This window comes from Hypanus sabinus, chromosome 16 (assembly GCF_030144855.1).
Source record: "Hypanus sabinus isolate sHypSab1 chromosome 16, sHypSab1.hap1, whole genome shotgun sequence".
NCBI classification, from domain to species: Eukaryota; Metazoa; Chordata; class Chondrichthyes; order Myliobatiformes; family Dasyatidae; genus Hypanus; species Hypanus sabinus.
Window position 1 is genome coordinate 52,152,560 of NC_082721.1, and position 19,095 is coordinate 52,171,654.

At 41.5% G+C, this 19,095-nt stretch overlaps 1 protein-coding gene across 8 annotated transcripts in view; it reads left to right on the top strand.

Moving 5' to 3' along the window:
- LOC132406298 (DNA-binding protein RFX2-like) overlaps positions 1-19,095 on the top strand; it is a 219,634-nt gene that overhangs the window by 23,359 nt on the left and 177,180 nt on the right. Inside the window, exon 1 of one of the 8 annotated variants that reach the window (XM_059991761.1) lies at positions 15,974-16,398. The exons of the other annotated variants lie outside the window; for them this stretch is intronic. Within the exon in view, the coding sequence (XP_059847744.1) occupies positions 16,371-16,398 (28 nt within the window). The 5' untranslated portion in view covers positions 15,974-16,370. Of the gene's footprint in view, positions 1-15,973; positions 16,399-19,095 lie in introns of those variants that run through there. 8 annotated transcript variants of the gene reach the window in all.

Genomic DNA, 19,095 nt, shown 5'->3' on the forward strand with positions numbered 1-19,095 from the left:
GTGTGCGTAGGTGTGTACGTGCACATGCGTGTACATGCTGATTTCCCCCCCAAATCGATTTTGGCTTGCTGTTTTCCCGATTTTGATAAGTGAAACTACACTGTACATGCAATATTTCAACTTTATATAGCTGTATATTTATCGTATCATTCATGCTTTTACTATATGTTAGTGTTATTTTAGGTTTTATGTGTTATTTGGTTTGATTTGGTAGGTTTTTTTTTGGGTCTGGGAACGCTTAAAATTTTTTCCCATATAAATTAATGGTAATTGCTTCTTCGCTTTACAACATTTTGGTTTACAAATGATTTTATAGGAATGCTCTACCTTCAGATTGCAGGGGAAACCTGTATTACAGGAAATATGGATAAAGCAGTGGCTGATAGGCAGGAGGCAAAAATGGTGAATAAAGGGAGCCTTTTCTGGTTCTACAGGGGTCTGTGTTGGGACTTCAGTGGCAGAATTGATGGTTTTGTGGCAAAGTTTGCGGATGATACGAAGATGGGTGGAAGGGCAGGTAATTTTGAGAAAGCAGAGAGGCTACAGAAGGATTTGGAGATTAGGAGAATGGGCAAAGAAATGGGAGATGGAATACAGTGTCAGGAACTGTATGGTCATGAACTTTGGTAGAAGAATTGAAAAGGTAGACTATTTTCTAAATGGAGAGAATTCAGAATTCTAAGGAACAAATTTTTTGGGAGTCCCTGTACAGTATCCCCTAAATGTTAATTTGCAGGTTGAGTCAATAGTGAGGAAGCCGATGTTAGCATTCAGTTCAAGAGAACTAAAATATAAAAGCAATGATGTAATGTTGAGGCTTTATAAAGCACAGGTGATGCCTCTCTTGAAGTATGTGAGCAGTTTTGGCCCTTTAAGAAAGGATGTGCTGAAACTGGAGAGGGTTCAAAGGAGGTTCACAGAAGTAATTCTGTGATTGAAAGGCTTATCATATGAAGTGTTTGGCTCTGGGCCTATACTCACTATAATTCAGAGTGAGGGGGTGACCTCATTGAAACCTATCAAATGTTTAAAGACCTTGATAGAGTGGATGTGAAGAGGATATTTCCTATGGTGGGGGTGTGTATGACCTGCAGCTTTTTCCTGATCTTGCGCAGTGGCCCTTCCATACCAGATGGTGATGCTGTCTACGGTACATCTGTAGAAATTTGCTAGAGTCTTTGGTGACGTACAAGTCTCCTCAAACTCCTAATGAAATATAGCTGCTGTTGTGCCTTCTTTGTAATTGCATCAATATGGCCCATAGTAGATCCTCAGATGTTAATATTTGAAACGGCTTTTCCACCATTGCAAGTGCTGTCATCCTTGAAGTTGTCCCTTACACCAGTCAATGTCATCAGTATTATGCTCGAGGATAGAGGAATATTTTGCATAATACAGGCATGTGGCTATTTGTAGAAAACCTGTCCATCAACATTGCATGCCAGACTGTGTGTATGTATTTTTGTTGATGAAGAAGGAAAAAGTATACAAGTAATCAGAATTTGGTAATGAAAATAACATGCTGGAAAATCAAAAGACAGTGCTGGATATGTCAATTAATTTGTATGAATTATGAGGCATATTAGATTGGGGAATGATTAGAGAAGAAAATTTACTACCCGAGGAAAGCAAGAAGACTATTGGTGAAGAACTAATTCAAGGCACATAGCAGTTAAAAGGGGTGAGGTGATCAGCATACTGAGTGGGAAAATAATTTTGAGGTTTGGAAGGGAGGGGTGAAAGAAAGCACCATTTCCTGTCGGGCTAGTAGAATGAGAAAAGCATAAATAAGTAATTCCAGAAACCCTATCATTTATAAGGTATTCATGTGTATTTGGAAAGTCAGGGACTGATTGGGGATAATCAACATGCTTTTGTGCACGGTATATTCTGTCTCGTGAATTTGAGTTTTTTTTAAAAGAGGTGGTAGAGGATTGAGGGCAGGGCAATAGATGAGCATTGGCTAGGCTGTTGACAAGGTACCTCATGGTAGTCCAGTCTGGAAGGTTAGATCACATGGGATCCTGAATGAACTGGACAAATAAATTTTGCTTGATATGAGAAGGTGGAAAGTGGTTGTAAAAGAGTTGTTTTTCAGATTGGAGGCCAGTGACATGCCATAAGAATCAATATTGAATCCACTGTTTGCCATGTACTTTTCATTAAAGAGTTGGATGAGAATGTAACTGGCAAGGTTAGGAACCTTGTGGAGACACCAAAATTGGTGATATAGTGACAGTGAAGTAGGTTGTCTAAGGTTATGATGGGATCTAGTTCAATATGAAAATTGGCTATAAGGTATGATAGATGGAATTTAATTCTGATAAATATAAAGTGTTGCACTTTGGTATGTTAAACCAGGATAGAATTTGTACAGTAAATGATGGGACTCTAGGTAGCAAAACCAAAGGATATAACTATACAGTTTCCTGGAAGTGGTGACATAGGCAGACAGGGTAATGAACAAAGCAATTGGCACATGTTCCTTCATCTGTCAGAGCACTGAGTACAAGAGTTGGGACTTCAGGTTAGGACTGTACAAGATGTTGAAGAGCTGTATATAGTTTTGATTCCCTAGCTGTAAGAAGCAATGTCATTGAGATGGAAAAGATTCACAAGGATGAATTTTCAGTACCTTTTCAATGGTACTGAAAAGCTTGAGTTACAAGGAGAGACTGGATAAGATGGGCTATTTTTTTTCCCTGGAGCTTAGAAAGCTGAGGGTGACATAATGAGGGACATCGGTAAGGTGAATGTGCAGTCCTTTTCCTGGCATAGGGGAGACTTTTTAAAAAACAAAATTCTGATAAGTAACCCTTTTTGTTGGCTACATGGAACAGTATGCTCCAAGTCTACACTGGTGCCTGTCGCCCACTTTTCCTAAACTACATCAAGAACTGCATTGGTACTGCTTCCTGCACCCACGGAAAACTCGTTGACTTCATAAACTTTGCCTCCCAACTTCCAAGCTACTCTTAAATTTACCTGGTCCATTTCCAGCACCTCCCTCCTCATTCTCAATCTCTCTGGAGACGGCTTATTTACTGATGTCTATTATAAACCCACTGATTCTCACAGCTACCTGGAATATACCTCTTCCCACCCTGTAAAACACCATCCCTTTCTCTCAATTCCTTCTCCTCTGCCTCATCTGCTCTCAGGATGAGGCTTTTCATTCCAGAACAAAGATGTCCTTCTTTTTCAAAGAAAGATGCTTCCCTTCCTCCACCATCATTGCTACCTTCAACTGCACCTCTTATTTCATGCATTTCTGCTCTCACCCCATCTTCCTGCCACTCTACCAAGGGTAGGGTTCCTCTTGTCCTTGCCTATCACCCAACCAGCCTCCACATCCAGCACATAATTCACCGTAACTTTTGCCATCTCTAATGGGATCCCATCACCAAGCACATCTTTCCCTCACTTCCACTTTCGGCTTTCCACAGGGACTGTTCCCTAAATGACTCTTGTCCATTCTTCCCTCCCCACTGATCTCCCTTTTGGCACTTACCTTTGCAAGCAAAACAAGTAGCTATACCTGCCCCTATACCACCTCCCTCACTACCATTCAGAGCCTCAACCAGTCCTTCCAGGTGAGGTGTTGGGGTCATGCTTTGTGTCCAGTGCTCCCATTGTGGCCTCATGTATATCAGCGAGACCTGACGTAAATTGGGAGACTGCTTCTCTGAGCACCTACACTCTGCCAGAAGAAGTGAGATCTCCCAGTAGCCACCTATTTTAATTCTACTTCCCACTCCCATTCTGATTCCATGACCACCTCTGCTATGACAATGAGGCTACACTTGGGTTGGAAGAACAGCACCTTGTAGTCTGTGTGGGTAGCCAATCTGATGGCATGAACATTGATTTCTGGAATATCCAGTACTACCACTCTCTTCTCCCCAGCACCCCTAGGGCAACTAAAGAAGCTGTAAGAGAAAAGATGAAGTGTGAGGGCAACCTAACCAGTAATATAAAGCAGGATATTAGAAGTCTTTTTTAGTTATATAAAGAGTGAATGGGAGGGGAGAGTTGATAATGGATCACTAGAAAATGATGCTGGTGAGGCAGCAATGGGGAACAAAGAATGGCAGATGAACTTAATGAGTACTTTGCATCAGTCTTCACTGTGAAAGACGTTCACTGTGTTAGAGGTCCATGAGTGTCAGGGAACAGGAGTGAGTGCCATTGCTATTACAAAGAAAAAAGTGCTAGGTAAACAGAAATGTCTTAAGGTAGATAAGTCACCTGGACCATATGGACTACAATTCAGAGTCCTGACAGGTTGCTGAAGAGATAACAAGTGCATTGGTCATGATCTTTCAAGAATCACTTGACTCTGGCATGATGCTGGAGGACTGGAAAATTACAAATGTCACTCCACTCTTTAAGAAGGGAGGAAGGCAAAAGAAAGAAAATTATAGGCTAGTTAACCTAACCTCAGTGGTTGGGAAAGTGTTGGAGTCTATATTAAGGACAAAGTTTGAGTATTTGGAAACTAATGATAAAGTAAGTCAAAGTCAGCATGGTTTCTGTATAAGGAAAATCTTGCCTAACAAATCTGTTGGAGTTCAGAGTGGAGAAAGGAGAGTCGTGGATGTCACTTACTTGGGTTTTCTGAAGTCATTTAATAAGGTGCCACACATGAGGCTGCTTAGCAAAATTAAATCCTATGGTATTACAGGAAAGGTTCTGGCATGGGTAAAGGAATGGCTGACAGGCAGGAGGCAGCAAGTGGGAATGGAAAGGACTTTTTCTGGTTGCTGCCGGTGACTAGTGGTGCTCCTCAGGAGTCAGTATTGGGACTGCTGTTTTTCATGTTGTTTGTCAGTGATTTTAGATAATCAAATTGATGGCTTTGTGGCAAAGTTTGATACAAAGATAGGTTAAGAGGTAGGTAGTGATGAGGAAGCAACATGGTTGGAGCAGGACTTGGACAAATTGGAAGAATGGGGGGAAAAGTGGCATATAGAATATAGTGTTGGGAAATGTATGATAATGCATTTTGGTAAGGGGAACAATAGTGAGGACTATTAACTAAATGGGCCAAAGGTTCAAACATCAGAGGCGCAGAGGGACTTGGGAGTCCTCGTGCAAGACTCCCAGAAGGTTAATTTACAGGTTGAGTCTGTGGTAAAAAATGCAAAAGTTGGCACTTATTTCAAGGGGAATAGAATATAAAAGCAAGGAGATAATGCGGAGGCTTCATAAAGACACTGGTCAGACCACACGGAGTATTGTCAACAGTTTTGGGTCCCATATCTCAAGAAAGGATGTGTTGTCATTGGAGATAGTCCAGAGGCCTGTACTCGCTGGAATTTAGAAGAATGTGAGGTGATCTTATTGAGACCTACCGAATTTTAAAAGGACTAAATAAGGTGGATGTGGAAACGATGTTTCTTATTCCTCTGGCGAGGGTATCTAAAAGTAGAGGGCACAGACTCATAATTGAGGGGCGACCTTTTAGAGCAGAGGTAAGGAGGATTTTTTTTATATATAGCCAGAGAGCAGTGAATCTGTGGAATGCTCTGCCACAGACTATGGTGGAAGCCAAGTCTGTGGGTGGATTTAAAGTAGAAGTTGATAATTACCTGATCGGTCAGGGCATCAAAGGATATGGCGAGAAGGCTGATGACTGGGGATTCGGGATCAGCCATATAGAATGGTGGAGCAAGCTCGATGGGCTGAATGGCATAATTCTGCTCCCATGTCTTATGGTCTTGCAGTCTTAAACCACAAACTTTTTTTTAGCCATTCTGCTGTTGATTTACTCTTGTCTTTCTGATCACTGTCTTATTGCATTTTCCAAGTTCTATTAAGCTACCCTGACATTGTCTTGTAAAATGACTTGATACAATTTGGAATTCATTATTCCCTCCATGATTGCAAGATAGCCAGATTGAAGGAAGCAAAGCAGCCTGAATTCATGATGTTCCTTCTACCATGCTGCGCAGCTGGGTTGAGAATTTAGTGTTGGTGTGCAGTGCTCTTTTTCCTACAAATATAGGGGTGTGCATTTCTGCCAAAAAGTTCAGCTTTTATCTCATCTGTCCGCAGAATGTTGTAGAACATCCAGGTGGTCTTTTGCAAACTTTGGACGTGTAGCAATTTTTTTTGGAGAGCAGTGATTTCCTCTGTGGTGTCCTTCCTGTTCAGTGTTTTTCTTGTAGTGGACATATGAACAGAGACTTAAGCAAATTTCAGAGATTTCTGCAGGTCTTTTGCTGTTACCCTTGGATTCTTTTTCACCTCCTTTAGCATTGCATGTTGTGCTCTTGGTGTGATCTTTGCAGGATGCCCACTCAGAGGGAAAGTAGCAACAGTACTGAGTTTCCTCCATTTGTAGACAATTTTGCTTGCTGTGGACTGATGAACACTCAGGTCTTTAGAAATGTTTTTGTAGCCTTTGCCAGTTTCATGCATCTCTGTAATTCTACTGAGCTCCCTTGAAAGTTGTTTTGATCGAGGCATGGTGTACATACACAGATCTTTCTTGAGAAGAGCAGGCTCTTGTCAGTAACCTGACTTTGTATCTTTTTTTAAAATAGTGCTGGGCACCTCTACAACCAACACCTCCAATCTCATCTCATTGATTGGAAATCCTGACCCCAAATTGCTTTTGTTAGAAGGCTTTACCCAGAGGTTTACATACTTTTCCCAACAAATACATGTAATATTGCATAATTTTTCTCAATATATAAATGAACATGTATAATTTGATTGTTATTTATTTAATTGGGTTCTCTTTATCTAGTTTTAGGACTTGTGCGAAGATCTGATCATATGCAGTCGGCCTTCCTTGTGAATTCTACATGCGCAAATTCAACCAACCGCGAATCGCGAAAAGCCGGAAGTGCTCTTACAGCATTTGTTGCTCGAGCCTGTACAGACTTTTTTTCCTTGTCATTATTCCCTAAACAATGCAGTGTAACAATTATTTTACATAGCATTTACATTGTATTAGGTAAAATAAGTAATCTAGATATGATTTAAAGTATACGGGAGGATGTGCGTGGGTTATCGTGCATCGGGATAAAAAAAAATCGGAAGTTCTCTTACTAAGTAAGTTGGAACAGGTACATCTGGTATTATTTAGTAGCAGTTAGTCAAACGTTTGTCTTAGTATGTAGTATATAATTTACCTTTCTATGCATATAAAACACTTAAGAAAATATGTTTCGTGCCGGGCTCCAATTTGATCGAGTGACAGACTGCTCTCGTGCACTCTCTACCATGCCAGGTTGATGTGGAGGATCAAAAACCCAAAACCCAATAATTAAACTACTGCATTGCTTAGTAATAATTGTAGCTTTCATCGGGGCAGTTCCCATCATTTAAAATTGTTCCCATCATTGACCGACATAGCCTAACACTTTTCCAGTGACTGATGGCATTTCACCTCTTTCTGATCGTTTTATTATTTCCACTTTATTTTCAATCGTGATCGTGATTATTTTCGTGAACACTGTGGATTCAGAGCTCTGATGCCGGGGTCCTATTGTCCAGTGCACTGAGTCAGGTTAAATGAGGTCTGGAGTTTCACTGGGTCCTAAGGTTCACCTCACTGAGACAGGTTGAATACGGGACTTGAGCATCTGCGAATTTTGGTATCCACGAGGGGTCCCGGAACCAATCCCTCGTGGATCAGGAGGGCCGACTGTATATGCAGAAACGGAAAATTCTAGAGGATTCAAAAACTTTTCAGCACCACTATCACCTAGCAGCTTGTACTCTATCCCCTCTTCCAACAATATAATTCTGGTTTCTGCTCCCTTCCTTTCGAATCCTGATAGAGGGTCTCAGTCCTTATTCAGGTGTCTGACTTGTGGAGTTTCTCCAGCATTTTGTGTGTATTATTCATGAGATGTCATATGCAGTAGATGTATACATCTATATATTCTATAGGCCTTTTCCTCATTCTGAATCATTTTCTGGTTATTTCAGTTGCTATAAGATGTGGTTGCTATTGTCCGTCGTGTCCGACAATGATAAAGTGGAAAAGTTGTTGCAATGGCAAATTCCACTCTCTCAACCTCAGAGGTCCACTGATACTTCCTCAGTTTCAGTGGATGACCATGACTATTTCTGTGCCTCTCATGCCCTTTGCTCTCCATGAAGTGTGGCAAACTGCCTTCCTGGCTGTTGGATTTCACTGCAGATATCAATTGCCCGGTACACTGGAGCTGGCTTTGCATGCTAGGACAGGCACATCCCTATCTCAATGGGGTATGAGGCCGGCTATCCTCACCTGGTTTAGCCTGCCTGTTGAAGTACAGGACGCTGTTGCATGCAAACACCTACTTGGTGCCACAGGTGATAATGCACATTTGATTGGGTGATATCACTCATTAATTAATTCATCCAAGATACAAAACAGAATTTTGTTACTTCCCTTTCATTGCAAGCTTATTCTGTTCTGGTGTCATGGATTGTTCTATGAAATGGAAAAACAAAGGCCAGTGTTTGCCCTTTCAGAAATGTCTTGCGAGTCCCAAAAGCATTAAACACTACACTACTGTATTTTAATAATTTGCTAATCAACAATGCTGTATGTAATCCTGCAGTCCCGCTGAAGGGTTTCTGCTGAAAGCATCGATTGTATCTTTTTTTCTGTAGATGCTGCTTGGCCTGCTGAGTTCCTCCAGCAGTTTGTGTGATAGCTCGGATTTCCAGCATCTGCAGTTTTTCTTGTTTGTAATGCAGTATGTAATTATGGTTTTCCTTTTAATTGTATGGGAGCATTTATCCTACCCTTCCTCATCTGATTGTCCGATGAAGTGCTAGAAGTTGCCATCTTGTAGGATAAGTGTTTACATGTTCTAGCTTGTTTATGAACAGTCTCTGGGTTGCTGCCCATTTCCATCCGCATAATTAAACATGCAGAGAACCATAATAAGTTCTTGTGATTTCCAGCAGAACTGAAATCTTTCTTCCTTCAGAAGTCTTTGTTCTATAATGTGCCGAATTAACTTCCACTTTTGCAGAATTTTTTGAGCAGGTCTGGGTGATTACCACTTTGTCTCTATTAGCAGTATTTTTGCTTAATTTGATTTGAACCTTGCTGTCAGCTGACCATGTTAACAGTTTAATCTTTGTTATTGGCAGTATAATAATAACATAGTTTAAAACTTAATGACTAATTCAAACAGTTCATTTTCCCCACCCCAGAGCATGGTGACTCAATTGCACACAGATATTTTGTGGACCTAATCCTCTTGTCTGGTAATTAACACTTCAACAATAAACTGATCACCTGCTGACTAGAGTGAGATACAAGCAGTTTAAGGCTACGTCCACGCTACACTGGATAAATCCATAACGGAAGGTTTTTCTCTTCATTTTTACCAATGCATTTTCATCCCCTGAAACCGGAGCTTTTCAGAAATGCTTTCCAGGGTGGGTATTTTTGAAAACGCTGCTCAGGCAGATCAGTGTGGATGGGGTAACTGGAGACTTCAGGAAGAGCCGTGGATGGAAAGGGGTTTCTGCGGCAACAGGCAAGATTTAAGGATGGTGTGTTGCCTCCCTGGTGCTAGGATCCGATTTCAGGGAATCCTCAAGGGTGAAGGTGAACAGCCGGAAGTGGTAGTGCATGTCGGCACAAACGACATCGGGAAGAAGAGGAAGGACATTCTACAGCGAGACTTCAGAGAACTCAGAAGAAGGCGAAAAGCAGGACTTCCAGAGTGGTTATCTCCGGTTTGCTTCCAGTTCCTCGTGCTGGAGAGGGCAGGAACTGGGAGATAATGGATCTGCAAACAACACACACAGAATGCTGGTGGAACACAGCAGGCCAGGCAGCATCTATAAGGAGAAGCACTGTTGACGTTTTGGGCCAAGACCCTTCGTCAGGACTAACTGAAAGGAGAGATACTAAGAGATTTGAAAGTAGTGGGGGGAGGGGGAAATGCGATATAACCATATAACAATCACAGCACGGAAACAGGCCATCTCGGCCCTCCTAGTCTGTGGGAAAAGACCGGAGGGGGTGGGATGAAGGTAAGAGCTGGAAAGGTGATCGGTGAAAGTGATATAGAGCTGGACGGGAGGCCTCGGGAGAAAGAAACGGGGGGGGGGGGGGAGCACCAGAGGTGATGGAGAACAGGCAGGGTGATGGGCAGAGAGAGAGAAAAAAACCAAACAACTAAATATGTCAGGGATGGGGTAAGAGGGGAGGAGGGGCATTAACAGAAGTTAGAGAAGTTGATGTTCATGCCATCAGGTTGGAGGCTAATAATGGATCTGAATGTGTGGCTGAGGAACTGGTGCAGGAAGCAAGGATTTACATTCTTGGATCACTGGGGTATGTTTTGGTGTAAGGATGAAAGGGACGGGTTGCACCTTAATAGGCGGGCGACCAGCATTCTGGCATGCAGGTTTGCACTGCAACACAGATGTGTTTAACCTAAGTAGTGGGGGGGAGGGGATGAACTGGAAATATAAAGATGGAGTTAAAGGGAAAGTGAAAATAAGAAAAGTTAAAAAGGACAACAGAATCAATGGAGCAGAAAGCTCAAGAAGAGATTATACAGTATGGCCAAGTGAAATAGGAATTGATATGAAAGGTGAGGGGAGTAACGAATTATATATGAATGCACGAAGTATAAGGAATAAAGTAGATGAGCTTGAGACCCAGTTGGAAATTGGCAAGTATGATGTTGTGGGAATAACAGAAACATGGCTTCAAGTGGACAGGGCCTGGAAAATGAATATTCAAGGATATATGTCTTATCGAAAGGGCAGACTGACGGGCAGAGGGGGTGAGGTGGCTCTGTTGGTGAGGAATGATATTCAGTCCCTTGTGAGGGGGGACATAGAATCAGGGGATGTAGAGTCAGTATGGCTAGAACTGAGAAATTCTAAGGGTAGAAAGACCCTAATGGGAGTTATCTACAGGCCCCCAAACAGTAGTCTGGATGTAGGGTGTAAGTTGACTGAAGAGTTAAAATTGGCATGTTGCAAAGGTAATGATACAGTTGTCATGGGGGGGATTTCAACATGTAGGTAGACTGGGAGAATCAGAATGGTACTGGACCCCAAGAAAGGGAGTTTGTGGAGTGCCTCTGAGATGGATTCTTAGAACAGCTTGTACTGGAGCCTATCAGGGAGAAGGCAATTCTAGATTTAGTGTTGTGCAATGAACCAGATTTGATCAGGGATCTCGAGGTAAAGGGGCCATTAGTGACCATAATATGATATGTTTTAACCTACGATTTGAGAAGGAGAAGGGAAAATCGGATGTGTCAGTATTACAGTTGAACAAAGGGAACTATGGAGCTATGAGGGGGGAGCTGGGCAAAGTTCAATGGAACAATACCCTAGCAGGGAAGACAGTGGAACAACAATGGCAGGTATTTCTGGGAATAATGTAGAAGGTGCAGGATCGGTTCATTCCAAAGAGGAAGAAAGATCCTAAGGGGAGTAAGGGGCGGCCGTGGCTGATGAGGGAAGTAAAGGGCAGTATAAAAATAAAAGAGAAGTATAATATAGCAAAGATGAGCGGGAAGCTGGAGGACTGGGAAGCTTTTAAAGAGCAACAGAAGATAACAAAAAAGGCAATACACGGAGAAAAAATGAGTTCTGAAGGTAAACTAGCCAAGAATATAAAGGAGGATAGTAAAAGCAGCTTTAGGTATGTGAAAAGCAAAGAAATTGTTAAGACCAAAATTGGGCCATTGAAGACAGAAACGGGTGAATTTATTATGGGGAACAAGGAAATAGCAGATGAATTGAACAGGTACTTTGGATCTGTCTTCACTAGCGAAGACACAAACAATCTCCCAGATGTAATGGTGGCCAAAGGAACTAGGTAATGGATGAACTGAATGAAATTTATATTAGGCAAGAAACGGTGTTGGATAGACTGTTGGGTCTGAAGGCTGATAAGTTCCCGGAACCTGATGGTCTGCACCCCAGGCTACTTAAGGAGGTGGCTCTAGAAATTGTGGACGCATTGGTAATAATTTTCCAATGTTCTATAGATTCAAGAACAGTTCCTGCTGATTGGAGGGTGGCTAATGTTGTCCCGCTTTTCAAGAAAGGAGGGAGAGAGAAAACAGGGAATTATAGACCGGTTAGCCTGACGTCAGTGGTGGGAAAGATGCTGGAGTCAATTATAAAAGAGGAAATTAGGACACATTTGGATAGCAGTAGAAGGATCAGTCCGAGTCAGCATGGATTTATGAAGGGAAAATCATGCTTGACTAATCTTCTAGAGTTTTTTGAAGATGTAACTATGAAAATGGACAAGGGAGAGCCAGTGGATGTAGTGTACCTGGACTTCCAGAAAGCTTAATGTAACATTGTATGGAAATACAAGGTAACGCTGATGCAGACATGTTTTACACATTTAACAAGGTGCTTAATTAATGCAACAGAGTTAGTCAGTTTTTCAATGTTCGTCGTCAGCTGGGTCAATCTGTCCGTGAACTCCCTGTTGGTTGCCTCCGTATGGTCCAGAATTTGTTTTTTTTTACTTTTAAGTTCTCTTGCGCGAGAGCCAACAGCTATCCGTCGGTTTAAGTTTTTCTAGTCTGTAACTACACAAACGTGCACTTTTACGGCGAGATTCGACACCAAACGTGTCACTTGTCTTCGGTAGATGTGTCTTGCACATGCCCAGTAGGAGGAGATTCACCGAAATCTCCATTTCAATGTGGATAGAGATATTTTCAAAAACGGATAGTGTGGACGCCTATGGTTTTTACGCAAAATCGGCGTTTTCAAAATTATCCGGTCTAGTGTGGATGTGGCCTGATTTTGCAGAATGCCATTTCCTTTTTTGTAGCCTGAATTTCAAATAACACCCACAGTACACTGGATGAACTCAGCAGGTCAGGCAACATCTTTGAGGAATAAGCAGTCCACCCTTCTGAGACCTTTCCTGTCTTGATGTTGTCCTGGCTCAAAACATTGACTGTTTATTCCTTTCCATAGATGCTGGTGGACCTAAGTTCCTTCAGCATGTGCTTCTCTGGATTTCCAGCATTTGTTGAGTCTCTTGTGCTTATGGATATCAAGTGACCTTTTCATTTAATTAAGCTATCTACCACAGATTTTTTGATACTGTTTCATTTAGCCTATTTTTAAACGGCTATTCAGTCTTATTATAGTTAAACTGTTCCCTTCTGTATTCTTGCTTTTTTACTGGAAATCTACAAAGGACTTTCTGTGGAATTTGCTTTGACAATTATTTTTGTGTGTAGATTTCATGATGTTTAATTGATGACATACATATTGCTCTTCATACATAAACCAATTTATTATAAATTGAACTGTGCTGATTTGAAGCTTTTCCGGATGTTAATATTTGGCACCCTCCTTCAAAAATGGCAGTGGAACTTTTTAGTATGACATGGTAAACTATGATATAGAAAAACCTACAGCACAATACAGGCCCTTCAGCCCACAAAGATATGGACAACTGAATGGCATACCCCCACTTGCCATCATCCCCTCCCTACCAAACCACATCAAAGGAGGTGCCTTTTGGAAGAAAAGAACTGTAAAACTATTTGTTTTTCCTAGTTTCTATCCCTTCTACCCAGGCATCAGGCAAAGAAAGGGTCATTAGAGTTCAACAGACAGACACTTTTCAACAAAGAGAATCAAACAATAAAAGTAAAGCAAAATAACACTCAGACCTGAAGTTCATGAAAGTGAGCCCCAGCCACAAAGCCATTCATCACTGTAGCCAATACAGAAACCAATTAGTTGTAGACCACAGTCTTGGTTCAGCAGAGAGGAGTAAACTTTGCAGATTAGTGAACTGGCCCATCACTCACTTCTGGCCCTGACACCCAACCTTTTCAATCTAGCTGGACACTTAAATCAGCCAAACCACGGTTATACCTCACTCCCGGACCAAGGCCCTGCTGCTTAGATATGCTGACGGGCCTGGGATCCCGCCACCTCAGTTAGGACTGTACCTGACCTTTTCAATTAAGCCTGGTGATAAAATCAGTCAGATCTCGTCTTGGTCCTTGCTCTTGGGCCCAGGTACGGGCACCACTGCCTCAACTCGGCTTCACCTTGATTCTGATGCTTTGAATCGCCCCTAAGTCTGCTCCAGCAGCCAAATATTGGCTTGTTTCCCACTCTCAGGCCTGGACCCTGCTACCTCGATTCAGCCCATACACACCATGCTGCAATCGTCCTGCACCTTCAAGACTTCAGTTCACACTACAGGTGGCTCATTTGCTGCAAGCTCGACTGAAAGGGAAGTTGCAGGTCACAGTGATCATTTATTTACCAGGAAAAAAAAGTGTGATTTAATTAAGTCATGGATGCTTTGCTGCTAGCAAATTGTCGCTGTGCTTCACCTGCCCCATTTTAAACCAGAAAAAAGATGGCATATCAATGAGAAATAGATGCATCCTTGAGGGACAGTAGAGGTAGCAGCACAAATGGGAAGATATTCCATTGCAGACAGTTTTCTGGCTTGTCTAGACAGATCAGAATGAAGAAATGTATTCTCATCCACCAATGCAAATTAATTCCTCTGAAATAGTAAATCAAATTTTGTTACGTAATCCTGAATAATTGTCTATTACCAGATTTGTAAAATTTGATAAAATGGAGTTCATTGCTGTTCTCTCCATATGATTGTAAACTGTTTTTTGAAATGATTTGGGAACATTTGCTACTATTTTTAAACGGCTTCTGAGCCTGATGTTGAAGGTGTTTGATAGAATCAAATTGGAATTTTGCTCAAAGTATTACAGATTTAAATACAATTGAACTTCCTCTTCTCCTTCCACCCAAAACTGTAAGAAACACTTGAAATGCTGATTGCAGGATATGCAATACTTTTTTACTTCAAATAAATCTATTAGAAAAGTTCAAAAGCATCATCAAATGGAATGTTCTGAATGTTGTTTTTCTGGCCATTGTGAGTTTTTCTCTGGTACTTTTTTAAAACTGCAAATAAATGCACACAAGATGGGCACAACTTGATAGGTGCCAGCATTCTTCTGTCAACCAGTATGTCATCCAAGAATTGCATAACTGAGTTATAGAGAAGAATTGAGGTGCAACATTTGACTTCAGTAGGCAGCTTCTTGCAGTTCTGCTAAAGTAAACCTATAAAGAATGTATCCTGCATAATAAGTGAAGTATTAATGGGGTTTATGTTGATGAAGAGCAGAAATGGGAATTGTGGAATAGACTTGTTTGGTTTTTAGTGTTTGGTGAGTTGCCTGGCAACTAGTTCCTAGAAGCAGGAGTGGGTTGTGTCTCCCAAAGCAATTGCTGTGAATTAGCAAACAATAAAAGCAAACAAAGCAAGCTGCTTTGCCTTGTTTTTGATTGAACATCTGTTTTTCTGTGTTTAACTAGTTTGTCACACATCAGGAAAGATGTGTGAAGGTAACTTCATTAGAATATTAAATAACACAGATTTTTAAAAATTTTCCAACCAAATCAAGATGGTCCAATGGATTTTTGTTTTCTCTTTTGAAAGGTCAGAATTAGTTCCTTGCAGTTTAACAGATTGCCTGTAGTGGAAGGCAGCAGTGCTGAGACTGGTCACTCTGACAGCAGGAGCTGTGAAAGAATTTCTCCTGCCTAAACTCCAGTCGAAGACTCTGTACGGAAATGCTATTGGCAGAAACTAATTATCCAATTGACACTTGGAGGGGTATAACCACCAAAGGTTTCCTACCTGATGACCCAACACTTTCAAAGGGATAGGTAATTGACAGGCAAAGTTATTTTAATCAATGCTGGGACATGAAACTAGTGGGAATTCTAAAGATGGTATGTTAAAAATAATCATTTGTGTTAGGTATTTTCACGAAGGAAGATTTTTGAATTTAATGCTAATAACTAACCAATAGTTGTAGCTATAATGTGGGCTGCTGAGCATGTAATTCATGTACACACATCAAGATGACATGGCTACTACTTGAAAAATTCAACAGACTTGGAAACTAACATGCTAATGACCACAACTTTGGATGAGAAAGTGTTGTAAATTGTGCTGAATCAAACCTTTGGCGAAGAAGTGTTATCAATGATTTTGGAATCTGTTCTTCAAAGTTGCTTCAGGTCAGTCATAAGCTACCTAATGAATGTGTTTGGCAGAACCAAACTCCCTACATGCAACAATTCACAATGTACAGTGGCTTTAAGAAACAGCTGTTTTTAAAACTGTTTACAGGACACTAGTTTTGTTGCACAAGGCCAGTGTTTGTTGTCCTTCCTAATTGCTCTGTATAGATAATTGCTGTAATCCTCCTCCTTCCACAGAGCTAAATACAATCTTGTGAAGGAACCCAGCAGATTGAGCAACATTTGTGGGAGGAAAGCAATTATCAGAGTTTTGGGTCAAAACCCTGCTGAGCCCAGGATTTCAGATTCAAGATTACTTCATGTCATTTCTAGTACACGAGTGTAAAGGTGAATGAAATAATTGTTAACTCTGGATCTGATGCAGCACAAAAACACTAGGATAAAGAACACAATAATCAAAAACTACAATAAATGTAAATACAATTAATGTACAAACTATTATGTATATCATAAGGTGACTCAACGCACAGGAGTGTCTTTACACAAGGTACTGACCAGGAAATGAACTAGTGGTGGTGGGGGATTTGTAGTTGGAGGTGCTGATCAGCTTTTCTTGGAAGTAACTGTTTTTGAGTTTTGTAGTCCTAGTGTAGATGCTATGTAGCCTCTTCCCTGATGGGAATGAAACAAGTAGTCCAACGCATCACTGCCACCTTTCTGTATGTATGTCCTTGATTGTGGGTGGGCTGGTGCTGGTGATGCATTGGACAATTTTGACTACCTGTTGTAGAGAATGTGCTGCATCAGTGCAAGGTAGGATGCTCTCTACTGCACATGGGTAGAAGGATGTGTGTATAGATGTGCACTGTCCAGTTCCCTTCAGCTTCCTCAGAAAGTTGAGGGATTGGTAAGCTTTCCTGATTGTGTGAAATGTGTTCTAGGACCTTGAGAGGTTGTGTGAGATGTGCACTCATATAGTTTAAAACTGCTTGCAGTTTCCACTGCTCTGCCACCAATTCAAAAAACGGAGTGAGTGGTATGACTTCTCCTGAAGTCAATAGTAACCATTGTCTTGTAGACACTGAGGAAGAGGTTATTTGCCTGGTATCTGGCCTCGAGCTCTTCCACCTCCTCTCTGTAGAACGCTTCATCTGTGTTGGTGATGTATCCCACCACAGTTGTGTCGTCAGCAAACTTGACAACGTGGTGACTTGGGTGTTTGGCCAGGCAGTCACGTGTGAGCAAAGGGTACAGCAATGGGCTCAACACACAGCCCTGGGGGGCACCCATTCAAGGATGATGGGGAAGGAGGAGTGGTTGTACATCCATACTGAGTTATGTTGGTTAGGATGTCCAACACCCAGTGTATTTAAGCTGAGAGGTAGGAGTTTGTTCGCCAAGGTCTGTGGGACAGTAGTCTTGAATGCTGAATTAAAATTCAAAAACAGTATTTTGACAGAAGGGTCTGTGTTTTCAAGGAGTGTCAGGGCCAGGTGCATGGCAAATACTATCGCATCTGTTGTAGAGTGGTTCTGTTGGTAAGCATATTGGGGTTGCCATTACTAGCTGTTCTTAAAAAAAACAACAACAACAACAACTTCATGATGGTTGGCATTAGTGCCTCTAGGTGGTAGTTGTTTAGTTCTGAAGGTGTAGAGTTCTTTGGTACAGAGATGATGGCGGCTGATTTGAAGCATATGGGGACAGTAGCCTTGATGAGTGAACTGTTGAAGATGTTTGTGAAGATATCAGTGAGCTACTGTGCACACTCCGAGTTCTCTGCCTGGGATGTTGTCTGGCCCGGCTGACTTATTGTGTACAGTATTCCAAAAATGAAGAAATACACAAATGGTAAAATAGTAGAACCATGGCTGACAAGGAAAGTGAAAGTGATTGTAAAAGCAAAAGAAAGGGCACACCAAAGCAAAACTTAGTGGGAAGATGGAGGATTGGGAAGTTTTTAAAAGCCTACAGAGAGCAACTAAAAAAATCGTTAGAAGGGAAAAGATGAAATATGAAGGCAAGACAGCAAATAATATCAAATGGATAGTAAAAGTTTTTTCAAAAATGTTAAAAAAATTAAAGAGAAATGAGAATGGATATAGGACCACAAGAAAATGAAGCAGGGGAAATAATAACGGGGGACAAGGAGATGGCTGATGAACTAAATGAGTATTTTGCATCATTCTTCACTGGGCAGTATGTCTGATGTAGTGGGTGCAGTTACTATTACAAGAGAGAAGGTGCTCAAAAAGCTGAAAGACCTAAAGGTACATAAGTCACCTGGACCAGATGAACTGGGTTCTAGGCTTCTGAAGGAGGTGGCATTAGAAATGATCTTTCAAAAATCATTGGACACTGGCATGATGCCTGAGGGAAGGTCCCCATGTGCCACCTGGACACCAAGGGTTCAGACGAGACAACGATGATGCCAGAAGACAGGAAGATTGCAAATGTTACACCACTCTTTAAGAATGGAGGAAGGCAGCGGAAAGGAAACAGTGAACCAGTTAGTTTGACCTCAGTGGTTGGGAAGATGTTAGAGTCAGTTGTTAAGGATGAGGTGATGGAGGACTTGCTGACACAGGACAAGGTAGTACAAATCAGCATGGTTTCCTTCAGGAAAAATCTTACCTGGTGGACCTGTTTGAATTCTTTGAGGAGATTACAAGTAGGATATAGATAAAGGGAATGCAGTGAATGTTGTAAATTTGGACTTTCAGAAGGCTTTGGGCAAGGTGCCACACGTAAGGCTGCTTACCAAGTTAAGAGCCCATGGTTTTGCAGGAAAGTTACTGGTATGGTTAGAGCATTGGCTGATTAGGAGGAGGCAGTGAGTGGGAATAAAAGGATCCTTTTCTGGTTAGCTGCCAGTGCCTCATTGTGTTCTGCAGGGGTTGGTTTTGAGACCACTTCTTTTAATGCTATATATAAATGATTTAGATGATGGAATAGTTGGCATTGTTGCCAGGTTTGCAGATGATACGAAGATTTGTGGAAGGGCAGGTAGTGTTGAGGAAGCAACTAGGATGCCGAAGGACTTGGACAGATCAGGAGAATATGCAGATGAAATACAATGTTGGG